This window comes from Hyperoodon ampullatus (genome assembly GCF_949752795.1).
Source record: "Hyperoodon ampullatus genome assembly, chromosome: 20".
Taxonomy (NCBI): domain Eukaryota; kingdom Metazoa; phylum Chordata; class Mammalia; order Artiodactyla; family Ziphiidae; genus Hyperoodon; species Hyperoodon ampullatus.
Genome location: NC_136933.1, coordinates 18,421,648 through 18,449,592, shown reverse-complemented (window position 1 = coordinate 18,449,592; position 27,945 = coordinate 18,421,648). Strand labels below are relative to the sequence as shown.

General features: G+C 36.9%; 1 protein-coding gene across 1 annotated transcript in view; it reads left to right on the top strand.

Annotated features, from left to right (window-relative positions):
• The window catches only part of MSR1 (macrophage scavenger receptor 1), a gene marked incomplete at both ends in the record, with an annotated part of 58,415 nt that extends 38,671 nt beyond the window's left edge, over window positions 1–19,744 (top strand). The window contains 2 exons of the mRNA XM_079726678.1: window positions 9,588–9,776; window positions 19,611–19,744. Coding sequence (XP_079582804.1) covers window positions 9,588–9,776; window positions 19,611–19,744 — 323 coding nt within the window. The remainder of the gene's footprint in view (window positions 1–9,587; window positions 9,777–19,610) is intronic.
• Window positions 19,745–27,945: the final 8,201 nt, after the last annotated feature.

Below are 27,945 nucleotides of genomic sequence, written 5' to 3'. Positions count from 1 at the left end.
TTCCACACCTCCACGACCTCAGAGGACCAAATGGCTTTCTTCTTCAGAGAACCAGGTCCTGGCTTCCTGTCCTGCAGTACATGTAGTCTTACACTAATACAAGATTGTTTCTTTTGTTCCAATTCAAGCACTTTCCAAATATAGGTTATAGGTTCCAGCCTTTTTTTTGGCCGCACCAGGCGACTTGTGGGATCTTAGTTCCCTGACCAGGGATTGAACCCGGGCCCTCGGCAGTGAGTGCATGGAGTCCTAACCACTGGACCACCAAAGTATTCCCAGTTCACAACCTATCATTTGCTCCCTTAACCTGGCTTCTCTGGCCATGCATTGCCCTACAATGTGAGTCTCAAGACGAGATTCCCTAGAACAACACAGTTACTTGCTTGCACATGAAGTGTCCCAGAAATATCTCCCACTGTGGCTTAACCTATAGATCCTGACCCTTTCCTGGGGTACTACAGTTATTCTCATCCCCTGCTTCACCTGAATTGTCACTCATATCCTGCTTAATCCACTGCGAAGTAAGAACTTTTAAGTTATAATAGATTCACTCAATATCATCTGAGGTTTAGTACAGTTTTTTTTGATGCAGCACATTCTCAGTCTTGTAATTATTCAGTCGCTGAACTACAGGTGTTCAGTGTCATCATTGTTAGCTTTGCTAAGTCACTAATTTCCAGTGTAACCAAATGTCTACTACCCAGCTATTCTGCAGTCCTCAAATCTTGGGGGTCAGTTCTTTAATACTGAAATAAAATTGTTTGAGCACCAACCTCACATTCTAAGGCAATTCCAGTGCCTCCTGTCTGAAGTAGATTGACGAAAATACAGAAAAATTATATTCCCCATGTCTCCTCATTCAAATCCCTGCCACAGCTGTGATAGTGGGTTTAATAGGGTTTCTAGAAATTCATGTGCTCTTGAAACCTCAGGATGCGACCTTATTTGGAAGTAGGGTCTTTGCAGGTGTAGTTAGGCTAAGATGAGGTCATGTTGGATTCAGGTGGGCCCTAAAGCTAACAACTGGTGCTTTTATAAGAGGAGGCCACAGAGGCATGGTGAAAAGCTGTAGACAGAGGCAGGGATTAGAGGGATTCGGTTACAAGCCAAAGAACACTGAGACTGGCTGGAGTCATGAGAACCTAAGACAAGGCAAGGAAGGATTTCTCCCCAGAGCCTTCGAAGAGAAAACAGCCCTGCGGACATCTTGATTTCAGACTTCTGACCTCCAGAACTGTGAGAAGAAATTTCTGTTGTTTTAAGCTGCACAAATTGTGACCATTTAATATCGTAGCCCTAGGAAACTCACACGCCTATGCATCTGTGATTGCTCCTTTACCCCCACGTCACTCATTCCAACACTGAGCACCACACCTCTCCCTTCATTTGAGGATGTTCCCTAGCTCCACCTGGGGATCTAAGAGAATTTTACTGACAACTTATTCGTAACAGGAAAATGTGAGCAGAAGAGTCTACAACTTTCAAGTTGAACCTTAGACTTTACTGTGTTGAAATTCCTGGCTAGATTAGACTCCATATTTTCCTCACTGGCCACCCTCAGTCTCTCCCCTGCCATCAAAATACTTTGCACACTCATGCTCCACTGAAATCTTCTCCCTCTGGTTTCTCCTCTTTACCCCGTTTGGGGACTTCCAGAATACTTGTTTTCTTTGACTTCTGGAGTAAGATTCAAAATCTGTTAAATGATTTTTCCAAGAAATTCAACCTATTTCTCCAAACATCTGATATCCAGTGTAAAAAAAAAAAAAAATCAGTCAATCTAAAAAAGAAATGGAAAATTTTATTCGGGCCAAATTTGAGGATTATAACTCAGCAACAACATCTCAGGTCTGAGAACTGTTCCGCCCATTAGAAGTCAAGGCACAGTTACATAAGTTTTCTGAGGCAGAGGGCTGTACATCAAATGATGTATTATTGACAGTTTACATAATCCAGATCTAAGGGTCATCGTGGTAAGTCATTTGATCCCGTACAAGATCAAGAAGGAATGTTATCTTTGAAGGAGTTGTCTTGCTAATGCTAGGAGAATGTTGTTCTTTATGGTTGAGCAGGTATTTCTGCTGATGGGGGAGGTCTGGTCGATGCATAAGGCAGATACACAATGCACAGTAGAAGGGAGAGTGGAATCCAAAGGGCAGAGGAAATTTTTTTGTGTTTAAATTTTTCTTGTCTTGCCATAAAATGAGTTTTATTTCACACCAGGATGTGCCTTTCATAGCTAAATACCTCATTAAGCTAATTATCTTAAATTAAAAAATCAGTTCCCTTTCTAGAGGAATTTTGCCATATTGCAAGGACTTCTGGGTCAACTTGCAACCAGACTTTTTAAAAAAAAAGTTTGTGGGCTTCCCTGGTGGCGCAGTGGTTGAGAGTCCGCCTGCCGATGCAGGGGACGCGGGTTCGTGCCCCGGTCCGGGAAGATCTCACGTGCCGTGGGGCGGCTGGGCCCGTGAGCCATGGCCGCTGGGCCTGTGCGTCCGGAGCCTGTGCTCCACAATGGGAGAGGCCACAACAGTGAGAGGCCCGCATACCACAAAAAAAAAAAAAAAAAGTTTGTTACATTTGAAACTCAAATATAATAATTATTATTGAGTAGTAAATTTAACCCTAAATCCTAATTCCAATAAATGATACAAAAAAAAGAAAGCATGACCATGAGGTAAACAATGTGATAGTAATTGAAATGAAATGGCTACACTCCTCAAAAGTCATTTTACATTTTAACCGCAGTTCTTTACTTCCACTCAAGTAGCAGTGATGGACACAATGCAAAGACACCCCATAGTCCACATTCTTCCTGACTTTGCTTTTCAAATAAAAATTTTGTCTACTAGAGCTTGTTGCAAGAAAGCAAGTGGGGCACGAGAGGATGGTCACGTCCCAGGTCTCGCGTGAGTCCCTGGGACTACCACCAAGTGTGGGTTCTTGGCTTTGTGCAGGAAAGAATGCAAGAGCGAGCCATAGTAAAGTAAAAGAAGTTTTATTCAGGGAGATACACGCTGCATAGACAGGGTATGGGGCATCTCAGAAGTCAAGAGTCCCCAAAATATGGGTGGTTAGTTTTTATAGGCTGGGCAATTTCATAGGCTAATGAGTGGGAGGATTATTCCAACTGTTTTGGGGACGGAGTGGAGATTTCCAGGAATTGGGTCATTGCCTACTTTTTGGCCTTTTATGGTTGGCCTTTTATGGTTGGCCTCAGAACCGTCATGGTGCCTGTGGGTATGTCATTTAGTATGCTGATGTATTACAATGAGCGTATAATGAGGCTCAAGGTCTAGTGGAAGTCAACTTGTCCGTCATCTTGGACCTAGTTCTAACCAGTTTGTTGTGTCTTCAATGGCTATGTCATTCTTTTAAGGGTTGTGCCCTGACCCCTTCCTGTCTCAAGCATCTTAGATTCATAATATTTTTTCCTAACTTTCAAGAAAAGACTTGTATATGAAGCACTTTTATAATTTATTTTGGGCTCATAGATGGCTCCATCAGTGTCCCCGTGAATATGGGACTTTAAATAAAATAGATTTCTCCTTTAAATAAAATAGATTTCAAATATAAAGAAAAGAAGGAAGAACATTTACAGCAAATAGCTAATACATAGTCATGTACACACCACCCGCATTTTAGAGGTGTTGTCCTTTTACCATACGGACTACACATATTTCTCTTTTAAGAAATATCATGTTAACTAGCACAGATGAAGCCCCATTTATGCCTGTCTCCCTTGCTTTTCCAGGTTAAACTTCTATCATGGAGTTTACATGTTTCTTTCTATTCATGTTTTTATATATTTACTACATATGTATGTTTGCATAGATGATAGATGGTATTATTTTCTATGTTTTATATAAATGACATTGTACTATATCTCTCATTCTGAGCTTGTTCTTTCCCTCAATTTTATGAATTTCAGCTTAACTTGAATCAGAGACCCTTTAAAACAGTAAGGACATTAGTGACTATCTGGCCACCACTTATTTTAATTAAATTAATCTTAGTTTTAAAAATAATATAATTTCAGAAAATAACAAAAACATTTTATATTCAATTTCTGTCCCCTGTACAAAATTACTGTCAATATGCTTGGATACTTCCTTCTAATCTTTTTATATATCAATATTTTTGGCACATTAAAATGAAACATTAATGTTAATTTAGTCACTTAAATTTTATGTTACCATTTTTCTCTATTTTCTGTATGATTCTTTTGACAGGAATGTTTAATGAGTCTAAAACTATCCATCTAATGTATACTATAATTAATTTAGCTATTCCTCTATTCCAAGATATTTAATATATGTTTTACTTCCTCCTTTAAAAATAAGCCTTCAATAAACAAAACAATAATAACTAGTGAACTTGTTAACTTTCACTATATTTGAAGTTATTTTCTCAGATTAGATTAGAAAACCTTTGTAAATTATCTATTATTTATTTTTTGTCTGGTATCTCATAAAAATATGAATGAGCTATTTGTGTAATAAATATTTTATATATTTTAATATTACACACAGACTTTTAAAAATATATAGAAATTATCAGTACTCTACTCTTTCCTCCAAATCTAGGGAATAAGAATAGTAAGATTGCCTTTAGAAAGTTAAACTGCAGTGAATCAAAGCAGAGATATGTCAAACCACCTAACCTGATGGAATATATTAACATATATAAAGAAAATAGTGTTAAGCAAAGAGCACTGGCCAAACCCAGAGGCAAAATCTCATAGCTATGTCTCATTGTAAATTAATAAATTAATTAAACGAATAATTCACTGATTGTGATTTGACTTCTTGTGCAGATTGCCCACAGAGAGAAAATGGCCTTGTCGAGTAGTTAAAAATATTCCCGTTTTTGAGGCAATTACCTTTCTGGTTGTAAATTGAATTGACATTTAGTCCCGAAGAGTCTGTTTAACATTAGTCTGCCACTAAGAGAGAAATCCTCTAAACCTACAAATAATCAGGTTTTGGAATATGTGAGGTTTCTGATCAGACCCGTCCACCTTGGGGGGCTCTTCGTGGACAGCCACATAGTTTTTTCCTATAATAGGACTCATGTTTAAATCCACCTTTCCTTCGCAATTTCCTTTACTGCTTCTACACATAGAAACTATATTCTCTCTAGAGACTGGTGACATACTAAATTCTAGTTCTTTTCAGTGTTTGATATTTTAAGCATTCACCAATTTAATCCACTCAGGTGATAGAGATGGCATATCAAGAAGAGGTCAAAATTCATTCACTCATACCATAACTCTTCATCAAGTGACTTCGTCAAGTGACATTTGGTCAGGTATTGAAAAGATAACTGAAAGGACCTCAGTCTGGGAGAGAAAATTACCTAGTTTACGATGCTTTGTAGGGCAGTAGTGCTGTGTAAGCCTGAGAAGGGATACCAATCCAAACTGGGGGCTGAGGGTGAAGAAATGGGAGGTGCCGGTGGTGGGGAGGGGAGGAAAGGGTAGGGGGGATTGAGGAATGAAAGCCTCAGAAATAAAGGAGAGCAAGGCTTATTTGGGAATGTGAGTAATTATATAATTGAACTAAAGGGAGCAAGGAGAGGGGGCGGAGAGATTTTCAAAGGGTTAAACTGGAGAGGTAAGTAGAGATTAATCATGACCTTATTTGTTCCAGGGGTCACACGGCAGGATTTTCCCTACTGAAATCCTCTATTATACTAGTCTTGTGTTTTCAGTTATATCAGGGGTTGGCAAGCTTTTTCAGAAAAGGACCAGCTAGTAAATATTTTTGGTTTGCATGCCAGGTCTCTGTCACACTATTCAACTCTGCTGTGTAGCCTGAAAGCAGCCCTACACAGTATGTAAACTAATGGGCATGGCTGCATTCCACCAAAACTTTATTTACAAAATAGACAGCAAGCTGAGGTTGGCTTAAGGCCATAGTTTACTCATTACTGGTCTCCAAGAGTCTCTTCAAGATTTATCATGTTTGGAAATAACAAAGGTCAAATACACTCACATCTAAAAACAATAGGGTAGGTTTTGTCTATCTGTAACATGTCATCCTACTTGGTTAAGATCTCCTGTTTGAGAAGGATAAGTATTAAATGGGAAAGTAGTTAAAAAAATTAATAAGGTGATTAATATCAAGATAATATATTCATTCTAATGCTTTCTCCACAAAATGGAAACCTCAAAATTTTCAAAACTTGTAAAAGTAAAACCTTTACATTTGTACTTCATTTTAAAGAATGAACTATTTAACCTTCAAAATAACCTCAGAAATACTTGAATCTTGAGGGCAGGATACATGCTTTATTCAAATAATTTCTGAAAGCAAGGAAAATGCCTAGGACAGAGAAGTTGTGTTTAGATGCTTTAACTAAGAGCAAATATCATTTTCTCTTTTTAACAGTTGGAAAATTTGGTCCTAGAAACGTTGAATAGTTTAATAAGCTCACATAAACAGTGTCAGAGGAATAAGTAAAATCCAGATTATCTAACTCGTGGATTTTTAATTTCAGTTATATTCTACAGTCAGGGATATTAAAAGAACACCAGGCTAAACATATAGTATAATGAATATTCATAAATACACGAAGATTATTAAAATGTCTGATGAACCGGGCTTACTGTCTTTGCTCAAAACTCACCTTTGACAAGGAAATGCCTCTCCCCTCCCCCCATTCCAGGAATGGCATGTGAATGTAACTGGCCCTGTCTTTGGCCCAAGCTGTTTAGTCCATAGATGGGCATCTCGCCCAAACTAGGTCATAGGAGGACTTCCTTGGATATTTTAGAACTGTCTCTGAGAAAGAGACTGTAAAATATAAATTTAGGAGTTGTTAACAGACATGTTCACTGGGGAACAAAGATGTCCAGCTTGCAATCAAAGGAAAGAATGAAGCAACTTAACAGAGAGGCTCTTGGATAAAATTTGGAGAGAGAATCCTGAGCAGATTCAAGTGTTGATTCAGCTGTTCCAGGTGCCTAACTTAAACCCTGTATCTCAGATTGGGACTTGAGCCCACAGTCTTTTAACTGATACCACACACCCAGTCTCAGAACTTAATGAAGCTCAGGTTCTTGATGTCTCATCACAGAAAGAATTCCGTGACAGACAAAGTGATAGGTAAGAAGTGGATTTATTTAGAGAGAAACGCACTCCACAGACAGAGTGTGGGCCATCTCAGAAGGTGAGAGCAGCACCAGGGTACAGGGGTTGTCAGTTTTTATGGGGGGGGTGTAATTTCTTAGGTTAATGAGTGGGAGGAGTATTCCAGCTATTTTGGGGAAGGGGTGGGGATTTCCAGGAACTGGGCCACCACCCACTTGTTGACCTTTTATGGTCAGCTTTGGAACTGTCATGGAGCCTGTGGGTGTGTCATTTAGCATGCTGATGTGTTACAGTGAGCGTATACAGAGGCTCAAGGTCCAGTGGAAGTCTCATCCGCCATCTCAGACCTAGTTGGTTCTAACCAGTTTATGTCATGTCCTATGGCTATGTCATTCTTTTAAAGGTCGTGTCCTCTGTTTACGATTGCCAGGACATGGAACCAACCTAAATGTCCATCAACAGATGAATGCATAAAGAAGATGTGGCACATATATACAATGGAATATTACTCAGCCATAAAAAGAAACGAAATTGAGTTATTTGTAATGAGGTGGATGGACCTAGAGTCTGTCATACAGAGTAAAGTAAATCAGAAAGAGAAAAATAAATACTGTATGCTAACGCATATATATGGAATCTAAAAAAGAAATAAATGGTTCTGAAGAACCTAGGGGCAGGACAGGAATAAAGAGGTAGGCATAGAAAATGGACTTGAGGACACGGGGAGGGAGGGCGAAGCTGGGGCAAAGTGAGAGTAGCATCCACATATATACACTACTGAATGTAAAATAGTTGGCTGATGGGAAGTAGCAGCATAGCACAGGGAGATTTATTTTTGACTTCTGTAAAAATAAACATTTGGGAGTGGCACTAGTTACTATTACATGACTCTAATGTTTTAAAACTACACAATGTATTCCTGGATTATTATTTCCTATTTTCTTAGGCATTTACAGTGAATGATTGGGTCACCCTGTATTTAACTTAGTAACTGGAAGTTTGAATACTGCAATAGCAAATTATTTTCCTTTTTAAAAATGTTTTTAATGTTTGTAACTCATGTTTATTAAGTGAGGAAGGGCTTATGCACCTGGACATTATTACATTAATTCAGTATTGAGCACTGAATTATATTTTGGACAAATCAAGAAAATAATTATAATTGTAGTACTACATGTTAATACATGTTTGCTTTTCATGTTTCTTAGTTGCTCAGTCAGGCTTGTAGGAAATTGTTTATTTTTTTTACATGTTGTTGGATTACTGTTCCAACAAAATTTACTCAAATTAGAAAACAAAAGTTACTATTTCTTTAGTTAACTGAGTTCTGAAAACCCATACACTAAAACTCCATTTTCACATTACAGAGATATTTCTGTTGTAAGAATTACATCTTGCTTTTTTATATTATGGTGTTCTTCAAACTCATATTTGAAAAGATATATTTAAATAGAACTGTGTTTATTCATTGGCTTTTCTAATTATTAGAGAATATTTTTATTTTATTTAGCACTAAGTAAATTTTAAAAATTATTTTCTGTCTTTGCCTTTTTCTGTTCTTCAGCCAAATGATTTTTTAACAAATAACTAGAATAGTTCAGGCTGTTTAAAGAAATTTTCTAACTCTAAGTGAAATTTTTTGTGATACTATTTACACACTTTATCTGTTCTTAGGTTCAAAATGTGTATGTTGGTTTTAAAAATGGGAAAGAAACATTTCATATTTATGTAAATCATTGCACATGATCAAAGCTTTATAAACGTTTACTGTATATATGGCAATTTTGATTACTTGGGCATTGCAGAACAAAATTACTTTGTTGTAAACATGGTATATTTCTTCCCAAAGTTTACTGCTTTAGCGATTTCTCAAAATAAATGAAAATTGTCTGCTTTCTATCTCATTAATCTTTTTCAAAACAAGAAAAACACTTTGGGACAAAATCCAGGGGGCTTATATCAAGGAATATCTTTGCTATTTCTAAATTGATTTTGTCATTATAGTTACCTTGTTTTTCTTGGTAAAGAACAGGATGTTTGGTCTATTTTTATGTTTATGATATTATAAAATATCTTCTCCTCAACCTCCTGTATCACTGGAAGTCACTGGATGTATGTTCCAGTTTGTGTGTTAGTGTGTCAAGAAAGCAATCACTTTGTTAAAATTTTTAAAAATAGTATGAAAAATCTGTATAACATTCATAGACTTGTAGCTGTAAAATTTTAAAGTCACTGGAACAAAATCATTGCAGTGTTTTCATAGATGTAACTTATAAAAAAGAAAGAGTAGATTTACTCTTCAGATCTGACCAATATGTACAATGTTTGCAATTAAACTCTTTACCAATAGGTGGTGCTAGAAAGTTTAATATTTATTCCAATAATTGAACTTGCTGGAAAAATGTGCTCAAATGCTTTTTTTTTTTTAAAAAAAGCATACAGCAATATGTACATATATGTAAAATTAAGCCCTGCTTGTTTCTATGACAGCACCGTCTAAGAAAGTTCGACTGGTTGGTGGTAGCGGCCCTCACGAAGGCAGAGTGGAAATTTTCCATGATGGCCAGTGGGGTACAGTTTGTGACGACCGCTGGGAATTGCGTGGAGGACAGGTCATCTGTAGGAGTTTGGGATACCAAGGTGCTCGAAATGTGCATAAGGGAGCTTATTTTGGACAAGGTAATTTCTTTTTTCTTTAATGAAATGTAGGCATTCTCCAGTACGTACAGTCAAGTAGAGACAGGAACATATAGAATAGGAAGTAGGATTCTTTTTTTAAGGCCTTTCCTAGAAAGTAGAAATGAAAAGATAGAGATTTTAAAAAAGATGCTCTCAGACAACATTTAATGTCTAAATTTCATTTAGACTCAATCGGTTAGTTGGACAATAGAGGAAAATATGGAAAATTACTGGTAAAGCAGAACAGGAACCAGTGAATTATATAGACAAGGCATGACTTCCTGGGAAACTCATTTACATATCTGGGTCTTGTGGGCAGCTGGGCAATTCCACGTGCTCCCTCATTCTCTCTTCTGCGGAACTGAAGGGTGGGTGGTGGGTACCAGCTTCTGCATTTACTTCCCAAACCTTAGTCCATGATGGAGCACCTGTATTCTGAAAGGACAGTGAAAAACCATGAAAGAGAAAGAGGCGATTTTACGGGTTCTCTATGCCTCCTAATTGTGACTTCTACTTTAAGGAACTTGATGAGAAATAAGGTTACTTTCCCCTCCATTTGAGGTCGAATTGAATGACTTTTTTGCTGCATGTATATCTGTGTATTTTCATCTGGATGACTCAGTAACTTGTTCTATGAATGTATTGAAAGAGCTAGGAAGAAAATTTGCTGGGGACAAAATGTTTGAATGTTTACCCATGATATTTTTATTACCTCATTTTTTTTTCTAAATTGGCACCTAATAATAGGTTTTATGTATAATTAAACATATGTAAGTGCTTCAATTCTGAAGGACAGATTAGAAAGAAATAGCCATATATGGGTAAACTAGAATTTTAAAGTCAGTATTTCCTCTTTATTCTACTGTCCATATGTGATAGATAATTGGTATCTCTGAAGTTCATGTTGACCAAAAAAAAAAAGATTTGACCATCTTGGTTTTGTGTTATTCTTCTAGATAGATATGGGCAATAGGAAATTGTATGCAAAATAATAGAGATAAAATAGCAGTATTACCAGATAATCTTGTGTTTGATGATAAAATAGTGGAGTATGTCAAATTATCATGTCAAAAGACTAAACAAGATAAGACAGACTTCTTAAATTCATAAAATAGATTGTTAAGTACTATTATGCTACAGTTTATTGGGTAATAACTATGTGTCAGGCATTGTGCTAAACACGTAAATAGTATTAATAATAGATCACAATTATATCCTTTATTCCTTTACAAAAAGAATGCATTTTATCAAATTTAAGAGATGAATTTTAGCAGGGATCCAGGTTTTAAAGTCTCTAGAGACCAGAAACTTGATTTAATTCATAAAGAGGCTAAGCACAAGACAGAAGAGAGTGATGATGTTGAAAGTTTCTGCACCCACGTTCAAGCCCCTGGCTGTCAGTTTTTAATTTGTGCCTTAGAGTTTTGAATAGAAGAAACAAAGGGAATAGAAAATATCCATAATTTGCCATCATCCAGTAGATCTTTGGAATTTCCAAATTTTCCATTTCTACTACACTTTCAGAACTTCTTCCCCATCTTGAAAAGTGTCGGACCAAAATCATCCTTGCACCTGTAAAATTTACCTCCTAAATGAATTGTTTTAAACAGCAATAAGCTGGATTTTTTTTTCCCCCACAGAAGGGGAAAAGAAAAAAATCCCTAACTCTTAGTCACTAGAAAATCAAATGAATCAGTGAATTGCTTAGGAAGACTAAACTGCCAATCTGAGTTTCTACAATGTTCTATGAGGAAAGAATCCATTTCTATGGTAACTAAGATCCATAACATGAAAGGCCATTTATTTAAAATACATAATTGTATAAAACATTTCAAATACTATCTGTGGTGGGAAAGTGAATAAGACATTATATGCCAGCTCTGTTCTTTTTACGAATATGAAGCCTTGCCATAGATTTCAAAGCTGTTCTTCCATTGAGATTCTAAACCTAGATGGTAAACACATAATTGGAGACTATTATCTTAAGATTCCATTAACTTGCAGGCCTAGTCTCACAAGTAAAATATTCTTTTCCCCACAGCTTTTATTCATTCTTGCTTATACCTCTAGGGATTTCTAGTCTAAAGCACTGGTAAGAAAGGAATAAAATACATATTCTGAAATACTGGCCAAAAAAAAAAGAAAGCTCATTATTTATATAAGAAACAATAGAGTTTAGTCTCATGTGAAATGAGTCATTTGGCTATATGGAGACGATTCTCTCAAGTTTTCTTCAGGTAACTGACTACTTCTCTAAGATGAGCATCCATTTTCAGTGAGGCTGTGTATTTATGGTAGCTGGTGGTCCTATACATTAGACTAGAGTTTTATTATAATAAAACAATGAGGTATATCAGAATTTTGTTTTGCCTCTCACATTCTCAAATACCTACCAAAGTGAACTGGAAAGACTAAACGTTTTATAATATAAACTAAGGAGATAGGAGTTGAAGCCTTAGCTGTGAAACATCTCAGACTTTCAGTTTCCTTTCCAATAAAATGAGAATAATAATAACAACCCAGCAGATTTATTTTAATCTGAAATGAGCTGCATATAGAAAGTGCCCATTACGAAGCCGGACTCATAGCATTGCTCAAGAGTGAGAGAGGTCACTGGTAGCAGCACTGCCAACTGTATAATTACAAGTTTATTTGCCATCCTTGTTGAGTGGTAGAAAAGTCAGATCCGTGTTATACTGTAGAGCGATATTCACGATGTTCCAAGGGTGGTAAAGTTGAATGTGGTTTTTCCCGCAGTACGGAGGTGTGATTTAAGAAGCGTTCTGTGTAACCTTCTCTTCTAATCTTCCCATTCTGCTCCACACACATCCAGCTCTGTTTTAGCTCTCTGCATAGAGTTCAGTCCCCAAAAATTGAAGAATGATGATGAGAATTTTAAAATAATAAAGCAAGATGAGCTGGGAGAAAGAATAGAACTGAGGTGATTTGTTCTGGAGAAAAAGAATCTAAAAAATAAATTTCATGATCTGCTTCTTTGTACACTGTATTTTAAGAAACAGGCTTGCATCGTAAACTGATGTTGGATTAGTCATGGTAAACCACCTTTTCATGTAAAGCTGTTTCAACGCCTCCTTTTTCCACTCCTCCACCTTAAATTTGCAGTTTTACTCAGGAGGAAAAGAAAAAGTAATTTTGAATGCAGAAAAGAGACTGGAATGGAAACTTAGAAATATGAGTGGAGGGGTAGAGAGAGGAGGAGGAATGCACTAGAGTTTTAATTATGTGTCATTCTCATAGGAAAGTAAGGAGAATCAGATTAATACTATATTTTGCATTATTATCAGAATTGAAACAAGAAGAAAAAAGTTTAAGTTTATCTCCTTTTTATCTCTCCTCCCATTAAGGAAAGAATACAATTTTCTGGACACAGTTTCCCCCTCTCCTTTTTTTTTTTTTTCTTCTTTCTTCTCATTTTAAAATAACAAACCTGGCTTACCAGAGATAATCCTTATTAGCTTTAGGAACAATGAGTTTTGCAGTTACAAAGAAAATGATTTATAGGAACAAAGTTTAAGCACACTCCTTTAAATGGGTTCTTTCATCTGGTTGCACCATTTTCATAAAGTGGAATGTTCTTTCTTTTTCCTGTGTAGACAAAAAAGTTAAATTAAGGAAGCACTGAGAAGCTTCTGGTGCTTGCTATTGCACGGGGCAGGGAAAGGGTAGGGAGCCTCTTCTCTCCCTATGCAAGCTTCCCAATCTCTCATCCTGGTGGTCTCCCTGTAGCAAACTTGGATGAGCTTTGTCAGAGGACAGTGGTAGTCCGGGAATTTGTTCCAGGCATATCTGAGCCTGTCGGCTGATGCTGGAAGTAAGAGCTGGATCTGGAGCAGCTATCTCGTCTTCTCCTAAATTTAAAGGAGTTGGTGCTGAAGCTCTAAACTTAAAAGCAGAAACAAAAGAAAATTCTAAACATAAATGCTATCTTTTATTCATTACCCCTTTCACATTCCATAATCTATTTTCTGAGTGGGGTTTTTTAAAAATTACAAGAATAAACTGAAGGAGATCAAAAATATAACTCTGCATCTCTGAACTATCCATTAGTGATTGGAAGTAAAAACAATCTCAAAGATGAATAAAATATATCAATAGGTCAGAACTCTAATTCTTAGGTACTGCTCCCTGCACACTGAAAGTTTTGAAACGTAAATGTTTAGATGTTGGGTATTATGGAACCTGATATAGAGCCGTTATAATAGGGTTCTTAACATGTCTGTTCTGTTACTTACAGTAACAAAGGCAATAAATACTAAGTATGGAATAATACTGTTTATCAGGTGTTTCCTACATGATCTCATTCAGTGCTTACAGTGCCTGTGAGAAATAGATATTACAGCCCCACTTTTCATATAAAATTAAGTAAAGCTGACAGAACTGTCACAAAACGTGCCCCATTTACATAGCTATTGTGGCAGTTGTGGGGAGAGCGCTCCACATCCATCCCTCACCCTGTCTCTCCACTAGGCAGACTGTCCTAAGTTCTTTAAGCTTAAGAATTTCATTTCTAAAGAGCTTGCTTCTTCAGAATCTTAGGATCGCAGAATTTTAAAGGGAAATGAAATCTTAGAGCTCTTTCGACCCTCCACCTCTCTATTCTGCGTATATAATAAAACAGGGAATATAAGTGGCTTCTCCAGAACCACAAAACTAGAATCCAGAACTATAGTCTAAGTTTATCCATTCTCTATTCTGATTCCCATTTCATTTTTAACATTGATCCAAAAACAAAAACCCAGAATGCTTTTCTCAAAGAAGAAACTGTTGACAAAGCACTTCCCAACTAGATGTCTTAAAGTGATATAAATGCTTGTCACCCAACCTTGACTGGATGTAATTAAAATTCATTCAGAGGGCTTCCCTGGTGGCGCAGTGGTTGAGAGTCCGCCTGCCGATGCAGGGGACACGGGTTCGTGCCCCGGTCCGGGAAGATCCCACACGCCGCGGAGTGGCTGGGCCCGTGAGCCATGGCCGCTGGGCCTGCACATCCGGAGCCTGTGCTCTGCAAAGGGAGAGGCCACAGCAGTGAGAGGCCCATGTACCGCAAAAAAAAAAAAAAAAAAAAAAAAAAATTCATTCGGAGACTTTAACCATTAGTGATTTTTGCTTCCCCACTTATCCATTAAGGAGCTAATCTCAAATCTCATCGTGTCACTGTATATCTGGCTGATGTTTGAAATACGATTACTTTTTAAAAATAAACGCAGTGTTACTGAAGATTAAGGAAACTCAAATCTCTCAAAGAAATATCAATATTTGTCTTTTTAAAAGAGAGATTAAGAGGAAATGGTATCATCTGTCAAGCATACTCTTAAGCATCACAAACCAAGCTCATAAAATTCCAGAAGCCATGGACAGCACGGTTATTGTTGTCTGCTTTTGGAAACACAAAATTGGTCAATCTGTCCTCCTTATGCAGCCTTCAAATTGTAAAGGGAATTGTAGATATATAGATGGTTAGGTAGATAGATAAATAGATGATAAACAGGACTAGAGAATAAAAACATTTCTAAAATATATACATCGATTTTGCATAGGTTTCCACTAGTAGAAAGAATAACTCAGAGGCAAAAAATAACAATGACAGCAGCAAGAATAAATATCCTTGAGTAACAGTTATTACCTAAAGAAATAAAAACATCTCTTTTTTAATCTTTGAGGTGCACATGAAGATAAAATTTCAGGCATTTTATGCTACCTTGGCATTAATTTTTAATGCAGAAAACAATTTGGAAGGAGATGGGACATGAGTATTAAATAATTTTTTTCCTTAGGCTTGATAGTCCCAAATATATTAATACAAAAATAAAACAGCAAATCCTTGAAAATTATTTTTATAACTACCTGGGCTTCTTTGTAGTCAATGAATAGCTCTAAGTTTTAAATGTCATCATGTTCTGTTGCTTGGCTCTATTCTCTCTGTTGTTTTGAGAAAGTCATGTATCCTTTCTGAGTCTCAGTTTATTTACCTGTGAAATGGAAATAATTGCCAATATTTTACAAAGTTATTAGAAGTAAATTTTTAAAATTATATGTGAAAAGACCTAGCATGTTCACTGTGTCTGAATCTTTTCCACATAGCATAAGACCAGAGTTACTGAATAATACAATATATTTATCACATCTATATGTTCTTGGTGAAAAAAGCACTGAAATATGAGTTAGGGGTTCTAAATACAAGAATCAGCTTTGCCACTAATTACATATGTGACCTCAGTTGCTGCATTTACCTAAAACAGAAGGCTTCACTAGAAGGTCAGTCCAGGAGAGAATGGATTCTGGTTTTTGTTCACTCACATAGGCACTCAAAAGAGATTTGTTAAATGACCAAATCTAATAATGCAGGGGATTGCAGTAAATCTCTGATTAAAGGCACTGACACTAGGCAGACCCCGGGTGGGAATACTGGCTCCATTAGGCATTAGCTATGTTACCTTGGGTGGAGTTACTTTTTCTCTCTGATTTTCACTTTTCTCAACAGTAAAACAACACTATAATAGCATTTATTAACTTTTTAAGGTTGTTTGAGAATTCAGTGAGATAACAACTCAAAAGTACTTTGAATATTTTCTGCCCCATAGTAAATTCTTTAAAAAGTGGGCTTAAATGTTCATTGTTATTACTACAGCTTTGGTATTCTAATATTCATGACTTCCTCTACTATGGTTTCTAAAAACTTTTGCTCACATGTTAGCACATTGACTGAATAATATCTATCTTGTGCTTCCCCTATGGGGATGCCCTCTGGATACTTCAGACATTGAGAGGATTGTCACCCTTAATTCTCTTTTCCTGGATTGTAAAAATTCTGCACTGCTGAGACATAAATCTGGTGACTAGATCTACAAAATGTAGAGTGAAAGCATCACTGTCCCCTGGGTACAGAAGCCATGGAACCATACTGTTCTCATGCTCCCAAACACAACAGAGCCATGGCTTTCACCAGAAGTTTTACTTATGTTTATTTATACAATTTATAAATGTTCATAAATGCAATAAATATAATACATAAATGTCCCACTGTTTTGGTTCCTTTACATGTTAAAATGGAAGTAGTTTTATTATTTGTGCAATTGTTATTATTTGCCTATGTTTTTTTAATGAAGGATTGATTGATTGATTGATTGATTGATTTAGCTGTGTTGGGTCTTCATTGCTGTGCGCAGGCTTTCTCTAGTTGTGGTGAGTGGGGACTGCTCTTCATTGTGGTACACAGGCTTCTCACTGTGGTGGCTTCTCTTGTGGAGCACAGGCTCTAGGCATGCAGGCTTCAGTAGTTGTGGCACATGGGCTCAGTAGTTGTGATTCGTGGGCTCTAGAGTGCAGAGTCAGTAGGTGTGGCACACGGGCTTAGTTGCTCCGCAGCATGTGGGATTTTCCCGGACCAGGGCTCGAACCCATGTTCCCTGCATTGGCAGGCGGATTCTTAACCACTGAGCCACCAGAGCAGTCCCTGCCTATGTTTTTGAATAGCCCTTTGGAGCAACTTCCAAAAAGTTCAGATAGACTTTATATATTTAAAATAAACACACATACACAAACATGCTCATACATACATTCACAAACATGCTCATACATACAAACACAAACAGAAAAGGGACCATGATATGCCTAGTAAGAGCAATTTGGAAACCAAAAAGTATTCCTGGCAAGGCTTCTGACTTTGAGATCATATTCTCCTAATCTTTTCCTTTTTATCTGCCTTAAAATTTCAGGTTGAAAAGTCTTAATACTCTTATAAACATTTCAGAAAACTCTTGAGCTGTCCAGGTTACTACTCTTATAATTGGTCAGCCCAGGAAAACCTTTGCTTGTCTAATAGAAACATTGTTTGGATTCTATTGATTTAAGTACTATTATAGGAAATGAAAAGTACAATATTTCCAGTTACCTTGATAATGTAAACCTAAATATAACTTGTATTTGGATATTTCTGGTGAAGGTACAAATTATTCAAAAACTAAGTGAATGAACCTATTTATTTTCTATGTGGACATCAAAATTTCCTAGTTCTAAGGGTAAATAAAAACACGTCTTCACAGAAAATATCTATATAAACATCCTATTAACTGTTCTTTTAGCTTATAGATTTTTTCTTCTTCAATCCAGCTTCCACATTTCTGCCAAGCATACAATTCTAAAATATAGTTCTGATGATATTTCTTTTGGTGACTCACAACATAAAACTCAAAAATGTTTATAGCATGGTCCCAGCTTTCTATCCAACCTTCCCAAAGAGTCCTCCTCCCCTCATTAATATACTTTGTGTTTTAGATGCCAGGAGACCATGAACTGTTCTAATACATCAAGCATTTTCATGCTGCCCCCACTATATGGAATGACTTCTTTTCCATACACGGAAAACCTCCATTTTTTAAGGTTCAGTCAAATGTTATCCACACTGTGATTACAAAATTTCCAATATCTTGGAAATTTATTAATATATTATAGGCACATACTGCTATACAATTATGCACATTATTAACCATGCACATGTTGTTAATTTTTATTTCTTGAACTGACATAATATTTGAAAAATCAGTTAAGAGTAATGTAATTATATGTGCTATTATTTATGCCTCTGTGAAAAACAAATCTTCATTTAACTTTTAGAACTACACAAAGGTATGTTTCTAAGTCTTGAAGACATTTCCAAATATGCTTTATATAGCTCTTGTGACTGAAAGAGAACCTTTTAACATCATATTGATTCAAATGGAAAAAATGCATTGTTGATTATGCTTACAGTACTAAGATATTTATTTACCATCCAGCAGTTTTGCAAAGGTGTTTATTGAAATTTTGCTGCTAAATCATCAGTTTCTTGACAACATGAAATGTTCTTGAAAATTCATTAGGAGGTTTGCAATATTATATGTTTAACAAAACCCAATGAAATCATTCATTTAGAAGTTTTTCAAAGGTTCTGCTCCCAAATGTCTTAAGTATAAAAGAACAAACTTTTATAGTGATACACTTTAAAAATCTTTAGAGAATATCAGAAAAACATTTCCAAACTTTCGTTTTAAAGTTATCTTTTCCTGCCATGAATTCCTTTCAAAAAAACAGTTGTTTTCTTATTCATTGATAAAATAATGTCCTTATCTTGAAAGTGGCGGTTACGTTCATTTAGTTAATTGTCTTCTAGGTAGCCTATGCTGACAGGCCGTTCTTCCTTCTAATGTGTCTGAGGAAGAATTCGGACAAAAAGAATAAGTGTTAGCTGTGCCATTTTCTTGTTGTTTTCTTGTGTTTGCACTTAATAATCTATGGTGTTCTTGCAGGATATTTTATAAGCCCTTTGCTGATCATATTACTCTTGGTTTAATTAAAAATAGATAACATGTCTGGTAAACCAGACACATGCAAACTGAAATACACTGGAACCTAAGAAAAGAACTCCAGGATTGCTTATGTTCTAGATATGCCTTGTACAGATACATATAGATCATTAGATCATTGCATATATCCATTATTATTAGTTTATTTCCTTCCTTATTTTTAAAAATAAAACTATTAAGTCATTAGAGGAAACCAATAGTTCTTTAATCTATGGTTTCATAGAACTCTGTATGCACCTTTGTTACACCTCTTATTACTTAGTATTTTAGTCATTTACACAGTGACAGAAAATAAAATTTTCTGGGGCACAGGGTTAATTTTTGAATCTTAATACAGAGCACAGAACTTGTATATGGATAATGACCAACACATCTTTTTTTGTTAAATTGGTGAATAAATTAATGTCTCTGTCCCACTCAAACATAAACACTGAACTATACTTATTAATACAGTTGTATCTGATTTTTGCAGGTACTGGTCCAATATGGCTGAATGAAGTATTTTGTTTTGGGAGAGAATCATCTATTGAAGAGTGTAAAATTAGACAATGGGGTGTGAGAGTCTGTTCACATGCTGAAGATGCCGGGGTCACTTGCAATACATAATGCACCATATTTTCATTCACATTTACGAAATTGCTGCAAAATGATTTTTATTACTTTGCTTCATTAAAATCAGCTTAATGAATATTTAAGAGATTAAGAATTTTGTCCACAGAAAAGGAGTATTTAAAAATCAGTGGATAAACATATAAAATACCTTCATAATTACTATATGTCTATATCTGAACCATTCTAACTTCTCTAAGTTTTCAAATGGAATTTTCTAATATAATGACTTATGTATTGAATATATTGAAGTTTAAAACTTCTAGATTACAAATGCCAGTGATAATGGAAACACATCCCAATCACTGGCTACAATTTATATCTTCACAAGATTACAATTTTTGTCTTCTTTGTAATCTATTTAGTTCATTTTAATGTAATTACTTTCTGAATAATGAGAGGGTTGGAAAGTCTTCTTTTGTGCCAAGTTGGCAAAATCTCCAATCCATACACATTTCTAAAGGAAGAATCTTATCCAGCTCTCAAGATCTCTGTAATAACTTAGCTGTTAGATAGCAACGTTCATGATATGTTTTGGCCATGATGAAAAACTCTTCATGTTTTACATGCTCATATATTGAGATGGTCATTAATAATGTGGCTAATAGCATGGTCATTAACAATAACATGTTTATTTGACATGGTCATGTATTGACAGTTTTTGTTTTTTAACTGCACTATAAAGTTAATTGAAAGCAGGACATATGAGAAAAGGCACAGGCCCACCATTGCTATATGTGTCCAGCTAATTAGTGGATCAAAAATGTCATTTTCAGCATGGAGCTCAGTTTGCTATGCATTTTAAATTAATATGAGTAATTACTTTGTTACAATTCTAGGACACTGTGTTTAAAAGGTAAATGAATCTACTTATTCCATTTTAACTAACAGCATTCAATGTCTTGAGTGCAGAAGGAAGTTTCAACAATGCTCCTCTAGTCTTTCATGAAGTGAGTCAATATTTACAACCAGAGAGAGAGAAGCATCTTCAACCCTAAAGGGTTGATGACCCTGAGCATGCCAAAATAGTGCCAAGTTCACCCTGGAACCCGGTGATTGTGCCCTGCTGTCTAGGTGTACAGGCAGAAAGACCAGTGATTGCTATTGAAATTCAACTAAATCTAATCTCAGCCCTGAAAAACATGATTTTCAAGTTTCCTAAGCCCAACTCAGAGAAACTCATGATTAGAAAATAATACTAGTACAGAATGGCTCTACTGTTCTTTCTTTAATGGTGATAAGCAAAAGCATGGGCTTAAGCATTTTTTCATACCCTGAATTCTCAGCTCTCAGATAGTAACCAGATAATAGACTCCCTGCCCTCTCACTTACAAAGGCAAAATTGTTACCTTGGAATTGGGACTATTGGAAATGGTCTGCTGAAAATACATTTATTGTGGTACATTCTTCTACTTGCTGAATGTAGGTGATTTTCTCCAGTGGTGTATTTTTGTGATTAAGTGTTGAAGGAATGCCTCAGCACAGAGCCAATCTGCAAATGCTGGGAGAGGTGGGTTTTGTTGTTATCGTTGTTGTTTTTGTTTGGGTATGTTTGGGTTTTTTTGTAGGGTTCTGTTTGTTTGTTGTTTTAGCTCTTAACATTCAAAAACACTAGCTGAACACAAGCTAAAGAACAGAGACTTCAGTGACTACCCACAACAAGGAACATAGTCTTTGCAAAATTGTTCAGGGAAGTAACTTTACAAATAGACTCTACAGCCTTCAGCAAACAAATAAACAAACAGAAAAATCCCCAGCAAATCATTGGGAAGGGGGAGAATCTGCTTTTCAGAGTTACTGCATTATAATATTCTTATGTCCAGTGTCCAACAACAGCAGTTAAAAAAAAAATCACAAGGCATATAAAGAAACAGGGAAGGGGCTTCCCTGGTGGCACAGTGGTTGAGAGTCTGCCTGCTAATGCAGGGGACACGGGTTCGAGCCCTGGTCTGGGAGACTCCCACATGCCGTGGAGCAACTAGGCCCATGAGCCACAACTACTGAGCCTGCGCATCTGGAGCCTGTGCTCCGCAAAGAGAGAGGCCGCAATAGTGAGAGGTCCGCGCACCGCGATGAAGAGTGGCCCCCGCTTGCCACAACTAGAGAAAGTCCTCGCACAGAAACGAAGACCCAACACAGCAAAAGTAAATAAATAAATTAATAAACTCCTACCCCCAACATCTTCTTTAAAAAAAAAAAAAAAAAAAAGAGGGAAGTATGACCCATTGAAAGGAACAATATAACTTGACAGAAAAAGTCACTGAGGAAGTTTAGGTGTTGGACTTACTTGACAAAGTCTTTAAAACAACTTCTAAAGTATGCTAAAAAAAAATAAAAAGACAAACGAAACTGAAAACTGTACTAACAAAATCAGAATATCAGTAAAGAGAAATTTTTTTACAAAGCCAAATGGAAATTCTGGATCTGAAAATTACAATTACAAAAATGAAAACTTCACTTGAGGGATTTAACAGTACATTTAAACAAAAAGAAGAAGAATTAGCTAATTTGAAGGTTGGACAATTGAAATTATTGAGTCTGAGGATGAAGAAAACATGAAGAAAAGTAAAGTTAGGTACCTGTAGGTTGCCCAAAAAATGCATTATAGGAGTCCCAGAAATAGCAGAGAATGAGAGAGAGAGAAAGGAGAAACAGGAGAAGGAGGAGAAAAGGGAGGGAGGGAGAGAGGGAGGGAAGAAGGAAGGAAGAAAAGAAAGGAGGGAGGGAGGGAGGAAGGAGAATATCTGAAGAAATAACGTGCAAAACTTCTCAAATTTGATGGAAGATCCAAATATACATATCCAAGAAATTCAACAATATCCAAGTAGGATAGACTCAAAGTACCCACAGAAAGATATATCAAAATAGACTGTTGAAAGATAAAGAGAGAATCCTGAAAGCAGCAAGAGAGTAGCAACTTGTCATGTACAAGGGATCCTCAGTAAGATTAACAGCCAATTTCTCATTAGAAACCATGAGGCCAGAAGACAAGGTTTAAAGTGCTGAAAGGAAAAATCCATTAACCAAGAATTCTATATCTGGCAAAACTATCTTCAGAAATGAAGGAGAAAGTAAGACATTCCCACATAAACAAAAACTAAGGTAGTTTCTTACTACTGGACCTGCCCTATAAGAAAAACTAAAGAGGTGTCCTTCAGGTTGAAATGAAAGAACACTAGAAATTAACTCAAAGTCATAAGAAATAAAGCAGCAGGAGTAGGAAAGTAGCTCTTTTTTTTATTGTTCCTAACCAGGAGATGTTCTACTAATCACTGATAATTGTGCTAGGAACTTTGAATTTCTTATACTAAACAGTATTATTTATATAACCAGACTTTTTAAAATTGAAAACTAATAATTTTAGACATTATCTTGTGCATTATTTTCCCTTTTTTTAGATAGAACAATTGCAGCACAGTAAGAAAGATTAATTGCCAGAGATTACCCAGCTTTTACAGAGAAGTCATGCCAGGTTTCCCTATTCTCAAGTCATTGTTTTTTCAACTAAGAAGGAATGCTCTGACTCTCCCATAGACTTGTAGGGGAGATACTGGGCAAATCACCTTCTACATACATTTTGTTTCTTAAGTGCAATTCTACAGATCAGAAATTACAACAGTTGTATAAAAGGGGAAGAAAAATCAATAATCTCTATCTCTTTCACAAGAATGCTATAGTAAAAAAAAAGACTTTAAAACAATATACAAAACAGTGTCAAATCAGTGATGTACGACAACAATAATTGGTGTGGTAATATTACCCAACTTTCTCCTCCTCCAACCTACTAAAAAACAAACACAAAACAAAAACAGACAAAAAACCCTATACTAACTAGGCCAAATCCTCCCTGCCTTCTCCACTGTGCTGCTGGATTTATATTGCATCGATGTAGCTACGGAAGAACTGCACTTTCCAGGATTCTTTCTCTCCTATGTTGTTCTGGTTTATCATGGCCCACCAAGGACATTTTTGCATGGGATTGAGAAACTGAGAGTTTAGCAGCAGCCGTGGTCCTTTTTATGCTCAGAAAGTCGCTGAGGGGCAGCAAGGCATGGACACAGCATACACAGATGGTGCTGTGCTGATGGCTGACTGCGTTTGCAGGACAGCAGAGCCTGTAGCTCCTGAACTTCCCCGTGGAGCCTCCTGCAGTTTCTCTCCCACCTGAGCCAGGTGCACGTTGAGCTCTGTGATGAATTTACTACCTTCTCCTGCATGCCACCTGGGTCATCAAAGTTGGAGGAGTGAGAAACTAATGCAGGCTCCAGCTCATCGATAGGGGTTCCATTTTGTCCTCACTCTCTTTCCCAGTTCACACCCATCCTCCCTTCTAAACAGCCACCACCTGACTTCAGACCCAGGACCAGGCACAAACACAACACACTTGCCTTGAAAACTTAATCATCAGCCACAATCCACAATTACATAAGATTGAATCTCTTGAAGGAACAAAGGAACAGTTGTTCTGGATTTTGAGACTGGGCTTAGGCAGAAAAGGGGACCAAATAATAAAGGACATTTAATCATTGCAATGGGACTTCACCGGCAGTCCAGTGGTTAAGACTTCACCTTCCAATGCATGGGGTGTGAGTTCGATCCCTGGTCAGGGAGCTAAGACCCCACATGCCTCATGGCCAAAAAACCAAAACATAAGACAGAAGCAATATTGTAACAAATTCAATATAGACTTTTAAAAAATGGTCACATCAAAAAAGAAATTTAGATTCTCTTCCAGTTTATAAAGCATACAAGTAAAACATGGAATTATTTTGAACTACTTTGGCTGTTGAACAAGCTTTCTGAAAGCAACACTATGTTGAAACTGAAACACATGGGCCCAGGTTTTAAAAGTGTTACATAACGTATGAAACTATTGTGCTGTAGGTTTTTCTACAAAAATGTCAAGCACCCAAAGAATATTTAAAAGGGAAATTACTATATTATTTTTAATAACTCTAGAATTGACTGTAACCGTAAAGCTCTTTGGGGTTCCCTGAATGAAAAACTTTAGAATTACGTGCCTCGAGTAATTTTAGGTTAGGGAGAAAAGAAGAAAAAAAAGATTGAAATACATTTGTTAATCATCCATTAAGAACCTCCCTAGGGCTAAGTCAGTTCAATCAAACCTACTGGAAGATGTTTGAATTGTTTCAAAAAATGTCTTTGATGTTTCATGCTTACATCATTTCCCTAAAAAGACTGATAAAATTAATGACATAAATTGCTCATTTATTTTCTTTTATGAAATGGCATAACATTGTCCTACTGTAAAGATTCAATGGCAGAATAAAGTGAAAACAGCTGTTTTTCTGAATAAGGGCCTCTTCAAGAAGGCAAGGCTTGCTGACATAGAGAACGAATATCTTATATTCAAGTCAGCTGCCAGAGTGATTATGAGGTAAAAGGAATAACCTGAGAGTTCAGTATAAAAGGAAGGAAAGGCGGGAGGAGGGGCGGGCAGAGTGAAGGGTGGGCGGGGTGAACGGAGGGAAGGAGGGAAGAAGGAAGGAAGAAAAAGAAGGGAGGAAAGAAGAAAAGAGATCCAAGGAATAGCAAGTCTGCTAATCACCCCTTCATTATACACCAAAGCTTCTGAATTAGAAGGTAAGTCGGTTTGTGATCTTTTTAAACTTCTTATGCTGAAGAAATGAGGTAACAATTTAATTGGAGGAAAAAGGCTCTTGGGACTATGGTAATATTAGACAATGATTTTTATCTTAATATTCAGATTCTAAAGTTGACTTCCCACCTAAAGACAGAGCTTCACTCCACATTGCAGGTAGTAAGGGAACCAAGAAATTCAGGGGAGCAAATTTAGCATATAAAAACTTCCCACCAGTGGCCGTGGACTCCAATTACAATTGGGAGAAATCTCCACCCATAAACTTAGGTTCACAGTGTGACAACAAACAGACATTTCCTGTGCTAGAACACCATTTGTTGTATGTTTTATTTTTAAAAAGAATTACAATATATTGTCTTTGAATCCTTAACACTGAGGAAACATATGACATTAAGATGAAGCACAAACGCATAATGTTCTCTGTGGATTACGCGCTTCTCATAGGGGTGAAAAACTTAAGCAATTTGTTGTAATTTACCAAGTGTTTTCTCCACCAACAAGGCATTTCATTTTCGTCGTTTCACGAAAAAGCTAGCGTTTATTAGGAAGCCCTGTGATACGGTCAGTGTACTGGGCTAGAAGGGAAAAACCGGTCTTTCTCTCCTGCCTCTGCCTCCTGCTGGCTGTACGTTCCTTAGGGAAGTCATTTAACCTCTAAATTCTCAAACCTTAGTACATAAATGGGAGTAATTGCATGCGATTTACCTAAAACTCAGGGCGTGCTTGTGAGGAGTAGGTGTGAACATGAAGTACTGACAGAAGTGATTCAAGTACCCCTAATAATTACTAGCCCTCGCGCGTTTGATGGTGTGAATACTAGTAAGGAAATGGAATGATTTTGAAGTTTATTTTCTAGACTGTGCTCTTTTCATTGGGACATGACCCTGAGACCCACACACACATAGTATCATTGGGGTTCAAAATGTGACAGAGTTCTGTAAATTCGAATAGAAAGTTTACTGTGTATCTGGAACTTTGAATTGACTCAGATCTTTTGGGAGGAGAAATGTTGTGGGAATAAGTTTAGTTTAACCTGGTAAAGGAATTACCTGGTAAACTGAAAAACATAATAAGGGGGACATTTCCAAGGCTGCCTGGGGGTGCGCACCTTGTCCTCTATAGAAGCAGCTTCAGGCCTGCACAAGAGTCCAGAGAGAGAAGACAGGAGAGAGACAAAGAAATTTGCAGACTGATCCTGAGCCACAGCAGAAATCTCAGATGAAGAAGCCAAAACACTCCCCAGGTGAATCTCCTTCCCTCTGCCTTCCATAAGGTCAATCCCTTTACTGAGTAGTTTTCTCTCGATATCATTTCTCTCTTATCTCTGCTGTTCCTTTCCTTTCCTCTCTCACCCTTGAAAAGGCCTGGGGTTTTATTGAAAAGCCACTAGACAAACACTGGCCTGTCCTAGAAGAGGTCTGCCAAGGTCTCCATCCAAACCACTTACTAAATTGAGTCAGCCAGCATCTGATACAGCACACAACCATCCAAGTCAGGTTGGGGAAAGTTACAGAGACTTAGGAAAACAAGAAAGAAAGAAGGAAGGAACTTGGGCCCTTCTTGGGAAGTGTTTATGGTCTAAAGAAGAAAAATGTGGTTTGGTACACAAGAGGTTCTTACAAGCAGGGCCACGAAGGGGTAAAACCTTAACAACCTGAGAAGAACGCTAACAGCTGAAGGAAATTCCTAGAAGGAAAACAACTCCAGCTCAGGTGTTTTTAATTGGATTTAAGAAGCATCTGGGACCCATTGTAAAGCTGTGGAAAGCAGAGTCATATCTAATGATGATTGTGGCTAGAGAGAAGCTGGTTATCTGCAGGCTTGATGGGCTGGTGATGCAAAATACCAAGCATCTGTTTAGCTCAATAATGGGCTCGTTCAAACTGAAAGTGATCCTGCTCTCTGCTACTCCACAGTCCCTGAGAGCAGCTCCCAAAATCTGGATTGAGCTGCACAAACCCCCTAACGAGCAGTGTGAAATTAAACAGGGTGATGCACTTGTTATGCTTCACATTTATTCATCTTTAAAATAAGATATGTACACCTGCTACTGCTACTTTACAGTGCCACTGCCGCAATAATATTAGACTCATACGAAAGTATGGGTATGTTGTGTAAATGTTTTAATTAATATTTAAATTAGCTTTATTATTATTGCTGTCTAGGAGGAGGAGGTGAGACAGGCAGAGAAAATGTGCTTCTGTTTTACTCCCAAGGAGTGAGTCTGGCTTGGGATAATTCCAAGTATAGAATTATACGTGTGTGTAGGATGAATTTTTAATATATGATAATATAAGTTCCTTAGTAGTTCTGATTAATCATTTTGGCATAATTGCCTTGCTTTATTGTATAATTCATGTTATGACATTGCCAGGTGCCAGCATCGTTAGTAACAGCGATTCTGCTTTCATTTCCATATTTTTCTTAAATGGTTTAAGCAAGGCCCACCTTGGGCCTATATAAGGCACAGTGCTATGTGGAAAGTTTTGGGGACAGACCATGGTGGCTGGGCTCCTACCTCACGTACCGGTTCCTCCTGTTCTCTGGTGGTCAGATGTGAGTTTGGTGCTGGTTC